Source organism: Mangifera indica, chromosome 17 (assembly GCF_011075055.1).
Source record: "Mangifera indica cultivar Alphonso chromosome 17, CATAS_Mindica_2.1, whole genome shotgun sequence".
Taxonomy (NCBI): domain Eukaryota; kingdom Viridiplantae; phylum Streptophyta; class Magnoliopsida; order Sapindales; family Anacardiaceae; genus Mangifera; species Mangifera indica.
The window spans coordinates 2,042,312-2,052,965 of record NC_058153.1 but is presented as its reverse complement, the minus strand read 5'-3'; the positions used below and the strand labels follow the sequence as shown (position 1 = coordinate 2,052,965).

The 10,654-nt window shown below is 34.0% G+C and overlaps 1 protein-coding gene across 1 annotated transcript; it reads right to left on the bottom strand.

The window, feature by feature from the left end:
* Positions 1–753: 753 nt before the first annotated feature.
* Positions 754–10,112, bottom strand: LOC123200609 (topless-related protein 4-like). Its single transcript, XM_044615881.1, has 26 exons — positions 9,942–10,112; positions 9,642–9,731; positions 9,284–9,463; positions 9,042–9,155; positions 8,759–8,917; positions 8,480–8,657; positions 8,269–8,392; positions 7,751–7,863; positions 7,350–7,506; positions 7,109–7,218; positions 6,951–7,020; positions 6,731–6,804; positions 6,489–6,584; positions 6,311–6,406; positions 5,724–5,851; positions 5,371–5,605; positions 5,119–5,283; positions 4,931–5,029; positions 4,578–4,724; positions 3,470–3,580; positions 3,189–3,365; positions 2,573–2,701; positions 2,390–2,485; positions 1,886–2,071; positions 1,589–1,755; positions 754–1,480 (listed from the first exon to the last, which is right to left on the bottom strand). The coding sequence occupies exons 2-26, from the start codon at positions 9,719–9,721 to the stop codon at positions 1,282–1,284; spliced, it is 3,390 nt and encodes a 1,129-aa protein (XP_044471816.1). The 5' UTR covers positions 9,722–9,731; positions 9,942–10,112; the 3' UTR covers positions 754–1,281.
* Positions 10,113–10,654: the final 542 nt, after the last annotated feature.

Genomic DNA, 10,654 nt, shown 5'->3' with positions numbered 1-10,654 from the left:
AATTTCAGATACACGGTTTACAATGTGTTCGTCCTTAGCTGATAATAGCAATTTTTTTTTTTCATACATGTGATTATTTGTATTTGAACATGTGTATGACTATTTAAAATAAGAGTAATATTATACGTGTATTTAATATGATATTTAGATTATATATTAATATATAATTAAATATTATTTTATTTTTTATTTAAAATCGTTTAACCACATAATAATATTATTTGAATACTTGAAGTATTCACAATTAAGTATACAAAGTAATTCATAAATATCATGAAATTTACTTTACATTCCTTTCGATCTTAAGTTTACTTAGCATTTGTATGGCTGATCTCATCATCACCATTTTATATTAATATTTTTACTTAGAACAGCAGTAAGAGGTTATAAGTTGAAACCAGCCAAGTACCCTGCAACCCAAACTAGAAGTCAAGGCCATTTCTTCTGAAGGAAAGCTTTAGCCTCCCCATGTTGGAATATATTTGTGGGCCTAGAATGATTATGTTTTGATTTGATGATAATTGGATAAATGTATAATCTTAAAAAAAAAAAAAATTATGAAGAAAATATGATGATATTGTAAAAATTCAATATATTTAATATATAATTAATTAATTTGGGTTAGTAAATAATTTGTTAACTAGCATGATGATCTCTCACATGTAAAGAAATCCATTGATTTGAATTATAATGCTTTTATTTGGTTACAATTTGTAAAAAATTAAAAATCCCCATAGGAAGTGGACGATGTCATGCAGGAAAAGGGCAAATTCTTATTACAATCAACAACAATGAAAAGGTAGGCCAAATTAACACCAGGGCAGGTTTGTTTAAACGATACAAATTACTTAAAAAAAAAAAGTGAGTAAATATGAATAACTATATAATTTATGCATATCCTAGAATGAAAGAAATAATGAACTATCTTTTTTCCAAACTAAGACTAAAAAGTGCCAGGGCAGGCAAAAAGTTCTTCCTTGATTCAGTTTTTAGTCAGACCCACAGCCACCTTCCATATTCCAAATTCATTAACTCCTAAATTTACATCATACTTCTCCGATCAAATCCTAAATGAGCTTTAAACCATTCACTAGTAGTGATACCTCTATTATTAATGAACTCTATTCAAATCACTTTATATATCCTATAACTGTAGTACCTAAAATTCCGCAGCTTAGCTTACCCTGAAAATCACATTGTGGTGCGACCCGTGGGTGGGATTACATGGAAGACATGCATACACTCTGAGGTCTTTTGTGAGAGAAGCCTTATATATATCTATCACCTTTGGGATTGTTCTGAAACAACTGCACTGGAAGTGGTGCTTGGCCTGGCACCGTTTTCGATTGGAGGAGAGGTTCCCCATTTTCCTTCTGACTCTAATGGCTCAAGTATATGGATGCCACCATCTGTTAGTCCTAATGCAAACTGATTGGGGTCTGATGGATGAGACGCAATCACAAGAGGATACACTCTTAAACTGTTTACATTGTTGCATTGTTAGTCAAACTATATAAGAGAGGAGAAACTATATATAAAAGGAGTGTGGTCTGTGTGCACGCAAATTATGACTGATAAAAAAACAGACCTTGGATTGGGAGTTAGATAGGCAGCAGGATTAATTCGACATCTCAATCTAAGAGATTGAGAAGTGAGAACACCAACACTTCCATCTTCAAAGGCCACATAAATTGCCTGGCTATCACAAGAATATGTAGCATGTGTGATCGGACCAGTTGCTTCCCGAGGGACAAACTGTTCCAGAAGCAAATTTAATAATACAAAGTGTCAGCAGAGCAACTTGAACTAAATCCCAAATCACATGCATAGCAAAAATAACTGAACTCAGAAGAGTAGATTCATCAACATGAATAGACTAGCTCACCTGCTTAAGACATTCCAATTTAGGTGCTTCATATATAGCTAGATGTGTTTCATGAACTGCCAGTAGACGCGTCTGATCAAGGTGAAACTGAACACGGGTATCTGCGAGCGGTGATGCTGCTCGCCCCGGAAGTTGCAAAAATCTACTAGTCTGCTTCTCCCATCCATCAGTACTCCAAACACAAAGCTGTTCCAAAAAAAAAGGGATAAAAAAATGAGCAACAATGAGTTACTAACTGCATTTGTACAGGTTATATTTCGTGTAGCAAAAAGATCACAAGAAGAATAACAAAACCTATATTGTTCATAACAGAAGAACCAAATAACAAAAGTATGTGCAAAGATGAGAAGCAAGCTGAGTTACAAACATATACAAAAAATATCCAAGTTAAAATGACATTTTAAGGTCAAGGAGATTCCTCGTTTTCCAACTAAATTAACTTTAGTTGTATAATACTTAATGGTCTCTACCACACATATGCAAACTAACATAATTATTTCTCACCTGTGAGTCAGCACCAGAAGACACCAGCACATTTAAAGTATGCGAGAATGCAAGGCCGGTTATTCTTTTCTGGTGTCCTTTTAACTTTGTTTTAACCTGTTATGTAGAGCATACAGTTTTCAGAAACACATTATTAATCGTCCATCAACAGCATATAAGGGTTTAGTTAATTCAGTGTACAACCTCATCAACCCGAACATTATAGATCTGGATAGAAGAGTCTTCCATGCCGATTGCAATAATGTTATTGTCTTGAGGATGAAATGCCAGGAATGTTGCAGCTGGTGGTGGGGGCATGAATGTTGTCATCGTCTGTGTATAGCAAAAAGATGGAAAATATGAAAACAGCTACGCTGAAAGGCTTCTCCCCGATAAGGAGTTAAAATATGAAAACAGATATGCTGAAAGGCTTCTAGATAAAAAGTTGATCAAAGAACATCATGAGTCATGATTAGCCAATTGTCCAAAATTTATAGACAATTTCTACTGCAGTAGCATTAAAATCCATTATATGAAACCTGAGACCCTAATAGCCACAATGGAAAAGAAAAAACTTTAGTGTTGTTTTTTTGTGGGTAATTGTCATTTTACATTTTCTGGACACCACACAACTATAATCCCTATAGTGAGACATTAAACCAATGTAAGAAGCAAACAAATCAGATTATGGGCATTTATCAACGAGATCTACTTCGCAATTAGCTATAGTTATGTTGCAAATTTTCAATACGAAGCATTTTCAGAGCAGGTGACAATGATGCAAACACACATAAGATAAAAAAGAAGAAAGACCATATACCTTAAATGTCATCATATTAAATAGAGAGATTTTTCCCCCTGAAGCAGACATTACATAAGAATCATTCTTTGAAAGGGCAAAGCATGGGACAGCATCTTCAGGATTTGTATCACTTATATCATTAGTCATCAATATTCCACTTGGAGGTTGCCACAATTGTGGTACTGCACTAGTAGCCTAAAGATGTAAAAGCTTGGTTAACTGCAAGCTAAATGATATTATCACAGTACAGAAAAATAATCTTCAAAGGCTCGAATATCAAAAAACAGTAAATGTAATACCTTTCCCGTTACATTTCGATCATTCCTTTGCCATTTCCAAAGCTTATGCACGGCATTAGAGGCTAATGCTAATATGGCAAATCCTGAATTCGTGTAAATTAATCGAGAAACCTGGAATGGTAATTAACATGCAAAATCAAACTTAACACTGATGCTAAAAGAGCTACCTCAAATAAAAAAAAAAAAATTCTAACATAGACAAAGATGAAATTTTACTTCGACAGCATATCATGAATGGCAAATAAAGTCAAGTGCAAGTGGCAAGTATAAAGACATTTCTAATGCAATAATCAACTGGTAAAATTATAATATAAATTCAGAATTTGGAACTGCAAGAGCATATTATACAAGAAAAAAATTGAAGTTGTAAGTGGCCATTGTGACATTTCAAGACGTAACAAACCAACCACTGACCATTGTATATAAGCCTTTCCCAGTTCCCAGATTTCAAAGAGTAAAAAAAAGCAAACCTTTCCCGCCCCATTTCTTCTCACTGCACATATATACAAGAGTACACATGGTACATCAATCTGAATCAGCAGCACTGATAAATCCTCTTCCCAAAAGTACCCAATATTTAAAAACCAAATCAACTTATTTCTCTATTTAAGGCATTAAATTTCTTTATCTAAACTGATAGAACATTGTTAACTTCTTCAAGGGCAAATAAGCAAATGTACAATACTGCTATACAGAAAGAACAAAGATACACATGGCATGTACAAGAGATCACTGACAATTTACTTTCCATTAAATATGCCCTTAGTTTTAAATTTTGGTCCATTAAATTGATCGAGAATTTCAAATTTTTAAAATAATATTTTGCTAAACATCTTTTTATTTTAGGATATTAACGTTATGAATGCATATAAATTTCATAATGGCTAGTATCTTCCAATTGGCAAATGGAGTGAGAATACAAACAAAAAATTAAGGAAAAGATGCTTGCAAAGTTGACATTCATACACACCTAAAATTGGATAGAACTGAATAAGTGAAAGGAGAAAAGTGATATGAAAGTGGGAATTAATGAACAACATTTTAAAACAGGATATACATTAGAGATGGTACAGTAATGAATTCCGATATGTTGCAAAGTAGAGTGTACCCTCATTGCTGTTAAATTATCTGGAAGCCTAAGTGACCGGCATTGTGATTGTTCATTAATTTCTGTCAGTTTCCAGATCCTTGACTTTTCCACTGACTCGTCAGCAATTTTGGGTTTCACATCGGTCAAACTTCTACTATCACTGCTCTACAAAAACTCAAAGCGAAACAACATTAAATTATTAGAGGTGTAAAACATCTTTTCCATGTCCATTGCCAACAGTATCCAATAAAAAAATTTGCATTAGTATGTGATGAAACATTAAGTCTAAGCTACATTTTAAAATATGAACACAAATAGATGAAGCCAAAGTACAGATTCAGGTTATCCATGGCAGAGACATCAACACTCACCATTCCAACCGTTGCTGCTGCAGCCAATGGGGCAGCTCGATCCCCAATGCTTGTTACAACACTTGCATTTGCTGAACCAAAGGTGCCTATAGTAGGGCCCTGTATATATATTATTTATTTAGAAAATAATTAATGCATTTACAAACAAATTTATTCAAAATATCTCAATTTAGGAAGTTATATCAAACCTTCAGAACAGCTGGCAGAGCAACTTTAGAAGCTTCAAATGCATGATTCTCCACTGTTCGTAGCAATCTAACACCATCACCATTTGCTAGAATTTTAACACTGTTGTCTTTTGTTGATACAGCTAATAGAATTCCTTCTTTGTTAAATCTAATACAAGGTGAAGCCTGCAGATTTTTTAAATGAGGATAGTTAGTTGGTGGCCATGATTGCATCAACTGATACGAGACAGGTTGTAGAAGTCAAATAATTACAGGTAATCCACCCTCTGCATCAATAGTCATCAACGGATTAATGTTGTCCATGTCCCAGAATTTGATTGCAAACTCATCCCCAGCAGCCAAAAACCTATTTTTAGTTGTATCAAATTGCACAATCCCCACAGATCGCTTCCCAAGACCTTGGTAAGTACGCTTGACTGCTCCTTCACTTTCATTCCATTCCACTAAAAATGATTCTCCTTCTTTGTTTGTCCCACATGAGAACAACCTTCAATATCATCATGAGATAAACAATTCAGTTAACAATGACACAGTACCAGAAATCAACTTCCCATCACCCAGAAAAGAAAAATCAAAATCACATGATGCATGAAACATGTATGAACCTTGTTCCATCAGCACTATACACCATCATTATAGATGACTGACCAGGCGCATCGTAGTGAACTCTTGAACCCATATTATCATACAGCCATGCTTTTATTTTCCCATCAGTTGCTGTTGAGAAGATAAACTGAGAAAAAGAAGAGAAAGGAAAAAATGAAACTCGTGCACAATAGTTATACAGCCACAAAATATGCAAAACAGTAAAATATTAAACTGCAAATTCAAGGATTGATATCCAAAAGAAAACTTATGATAGAGTAGAAGAATCACAATTTTTAAAGGGATGAAAAATTTTGTACAAAACTGAGCAAGGACTCAGGTAGAACGCTGAATTTAACCAAAGTCAAAAACCCATAGCAATTGTAACACTAGGAATCCCATGAGCCACTAGTATTATCCACATAAATTATCATTCTGTAAAAATTAAGAAACCACACTATAAGAAGCAAGAAAGTAGTCTATACACTCAGAGGAAATGAGAAACACAACTGTTAATTTATTAATCCCAGTAAATGATAAACTACTTTTTCATGAAGGAAAGAGCACATCAAACAGATAAATTCAGTTGCATCTTAAAGTTCATTACCTGAATGTTTTCTTTGTGATGAGGGCATATAGAATATACAGGTGCTTCATGGCCCTCAAAAGTAAACTGCTTAGTCCCTGTAATTGCATCCCATACCTGCAATTGTTTGAACTTCAATAAATCGTATCCTACTCAAGCCATCTCATCAAAATCAATGAGGTAATGAAGTCAAGCGAACCTTAATGACCCTGTCCTCACCACATGTGACTACACACAATTGTTTGTTTGGATATGAGAAAGCAAGATCATTAACACTGCCGTTGTGAGCATCAATCTAACATCCAAAACGATTCATGGCAATCTTCAGATTCTATATACTACTGTTCCATCCAAGTAAAAAAGTGATCCGTAGATACGAGATAAAACTGTTTTCAGGCTAGCTAGGAAAATGTACTGGATGAAATTAACTGTGACACAAACCTCTAGGTGGTCTCTTAAATCATCCCCACCATGGTATGAGTATATATGCACAATGTGCTTGGAGTAAGCAACACCTGGAATAAAAAGAGAATAAACAAGCCTCTTTAGTTTTTAATAATACCTTCTTTAAAAAAGCCACCAGATTCCCACATGTGCACTGGCAAAAGCACAAAAGTTTAAAGTAGGCAGTATCAAAAATCCAAACGCCATTCAAACATACCAAAAAGAGTTCCATCAGGACTCCACATCACACGGTTAACTGATGCCGTAAGGTCATTGCTGAAAGATGCCTAAAACAGACCAGATGATTGTTCTCAACTCAGAGAATAAACAACTAGTACATGGCCTATAAATCTTGCTAAGAAATAAATACCATACCTGAAACGTCATGGAACATGATTTAATATCCCAGACCTTAAAACTTTTAGAAGCAATCCTTTCCCGGCTACCAACCTCCCACAACATAACATCACCCATATTTGTTCCAACTGAAATTATTAAATCACAAAAAAATAAAGAGGAGATACAGCCACAAGTTATCACCTATTACCAACTGATTTTCAATATATCAGTATTAAGACAGAATTCAATAATTGTTCTTTAAGTCACTGGGTTGTACCAAGAAGTAGAATTTGTTGCACCGGATGGAAATCCATGCTCTTGACCGATGAACCCTGATTTAGAGTCATAACAACAGTCTTGGGCAAGTCATCAGTAGAGTAAGAACTCTGGCCAGTGTATGCAACAGGGAGGATATTTACTGACAGATTATTGACCTGTGAAATATATTGTGTAAGCAGTGCAGCAATTAGGTAAACTATATAGAACTTCAAAAGTACTAGTACAAAGTTATTAGCAGCAGAAGAGAATTTCAGGGTGTCAAAGAAACACCGACAAAAAAAATTTAATAAAATAAATACCAGTCTCAGATTCTACATCTCACCTCTCCCTCCCTCACACTGTCTCTAGTATGAAAAAAAAAGTTTAGATTTCAAGAACAAGAAAGTCGACAGGTCCTACCTCCTCTGATATTCCAAAAGGCCTTGTTCTCTTCAATACATGTTCAGAATCAGCAGTTTGATAGTCCATACCAGGGTTATTCGTCGGAGTCCTAGGCCACTTTAAGAGGGCAGCTATCAAATGGAAAAGGTAAAAATATCAATTTGCATGATATAAATGAGTTGAATAATGATGAAAGTAATAGTATTGTCATGCACATCTCACAAAAATTTTGTAGAAGAAAATTTCAGAGCCCAACCAACAACTCATTGTTAATCTTTGTATAAAAATTTAATAATTTGTTTCAACATCCCGATAATATATCCTTTGCTTTGTTTTATTTCCTCTCTTTGGATAGGCACACTAACATATTTCCTCATTTGTTGTTTATGCATCAACGTTTATAATAACTGTAGACTTCATATCACATTTTCTATATATTTTATATATAAATCTTAGCACAACATCTCAAATGCATTTCGAAGGAAAAACTAAAATAGCTTAATGTTGCTTGTTAATATAAGTTATCCTCTAGCTACCTGCATTATTAGGAGCAGTCAAACCTATAGGCGCTGCAGAAACTGAGGGGTGAGGGACAGGGGATGTAACCGCCATCCATCCAGCAAGAGAAGTCGGAAGAGTGGCAGGAGCAGGTTGAAATGGCTGGAAGAATGCATATTAAAGTTAAATTTCCAAAGAGTCAAAGTCCAAGTTGGCTCAATTACCTAAACCCTCATATTTTTCACTTACAGAATGAGCACTCAGTGGTGGAAAACCTCCAGGCTTTGGAACAGCACCCATTAAAGGATTGGTAACAGGAGACAGTGCCCGAGCACCATTTGGTTGTCCACAACTGTGGTCCACAAATAGTGTTTTTATATCAGGATTAGGCCTTGGATTCTTACATAGTTGATGCTGCCAATTTAAACTGCAATTCAAATGCTGATAAAAGTGAACATCTTCAATTATAAGCAACAAACAAAAGCACAAACTCTGACACACACAAGAAAGAAAAAATTTCTTAAGGACCTTTGATTAATTAGTGTCCGTAGCCTTGAATTCTTCAAGGTAGGAAATTGAAGCTTATCGCGGAAAAGTGGATTAGCGTCTATCAACTTTTTCAGTTCAGCTAGCATTATACCCCTAGCAGACTTGGTATCTCCATATTTAGACAGCTGTTCATTTTCTCTGCAAATTTATCACAAAAGAGATATGACTTCTTTCTTTTTTAAATAAGACCCAGACATAGAACACATACTAAGCAACGGAAACAATTTAAACACAAATTCTCAAAGATATATCAAATATATACCTAAAGTTTTCCAGTGTCAATAGCTGTGTGATCTCCTTGAAAAGCTCTTCATTAAATGCAGAGAAAACTTTCAAATCTTTAACTAGTATATCCACACCTTTAGCACGATCATGCCTACATTAATTTATTGTCAAGTAGAAGGCAATGAAGAATTTTAAACACACTCCAAAGTTATAATAAACAAATCCGTAAAACTAGCATATATGTAGACCACAAAAATGAACTCAATAATGAAGACCTACTTGTCTAAAGCTTCAAGGTACTTCTGTTTCCGAATCTCAAAGAAAATCTTCATGGAATATCTATTATCATCTACCTTTGTGAACCCAGAGAGATACTTCTCGACCTCATCCCACTCTCCATTTGTCACCATATCTTCGAAATACCTCATGTTGAAGAAAAAACCTGACTCTTGCTCCAATCTAAATTATTTACCATACATCAATTAAACTCTTAACACAAGCACACCGAATTTGGCATAGAAAAAAAATATATGTTCTGTAAATGACACAAATTCAGCAAGTATACACGTCCGCATATTTGTAAACAGTTAAGAATCATAAAGAGAAAAAAAAAAAAAAGGAAATTTTGGCTGCGTACCTGTGAACAGTCTCTTTGAATTTCTCTTCATCAAGAAATTGAAGTATCAGAAACACGAGCTCTCTGCTAAGCGAAGACATAATTGTGTATCTGTATAAACATCACAGAGATCCAAGACCACACAGATCAATAGTTGGAAAACAACAATCCGTGATATCACACAGCCAAAAAACAAAAAAGAGACGATAATTGAAGTTCAGCGAGGAGAATTCAACAAAAGAAATTCAGCATATTAGCCAAAACCTGAAAGAGAAATCAGTCGGTATGGAAAAAGAATGAAAGTTGAGGTTCATTTTTTACCTGTATAATAACTATAGATCGGAGAATTTTGGCCAGAGCAGACACAGAGGAGGTTGTTTCAGTGATTTCTCTCTCCAGTTGTTCCGTTCCTTTCCTTTCCTTTCTTTTGTCTTTCCTAGTTCCGATTCTGGTAAGTATTTATAGAGAGAAAAAGCTAGGGATTTCAAGAATAAAAGAGATGTGCAAGCGAAGAAACAAACGTATCAGGCCGATTAAATACCGTGAGCGATATGATATGAGATATGATACATAAGTACTCTGATAAGTAGGAATACTTATAAGGATGATAGGTTCGCGCATATAGAGTGATAACGCCAGTGTTATAAGTTCTTTGGTGGCCTTATTGACGTGTTAAGTTCAATTGTGTTAAATTTACCAACTACTTTTATAATTATTATATTAACAAAATTTTGCATACCAGCTTTTTTTTTTTTTATAATTTATATATATAAATAATAAATTTGAATTAAAAATAAAATATTATTTAATTATATAATAATATATTATCTATATATATTTAAATTATATATAAAAATATGTATATATAACATTATTTTTATTATATAAAGTAAAAGATATTTTTTTAATTAGACTTGATTTAAAAACACATTTTCACCTTTTGATAATATAAATAATTTTTTTTTCAATTAAAATTAAATTTTGTTAATAAAAGAGAATTTTCCTACCATGTTAGTTAATTAATAAAATATCTC

Excerpts from the sequence above, each read along its gene's own strand:
- LOC123200609 (XM_044615881.1), bottom strand. The coding sequence starts at position 9,721 with ATGTCTTCGCTTAGCAGAGAGCTCGTGTTTCTGATACTTCAATTTCTT. Across the intron at positions 4,725-4,930 it reads CAGCAGCAACGGTTGGAATG|AGCAGTGATAGTAGAAGTTT; the intron begins GTGAGTGTTGAT and ends GAGTTTTTGTAG. Across the intron at positions 2,702-3,188 it reads TTAATATGATGACATTTAAG|ACGATGACAACATTCATGCC; the intron begins GTATATGGTCTT and ends TGCTATACACAG.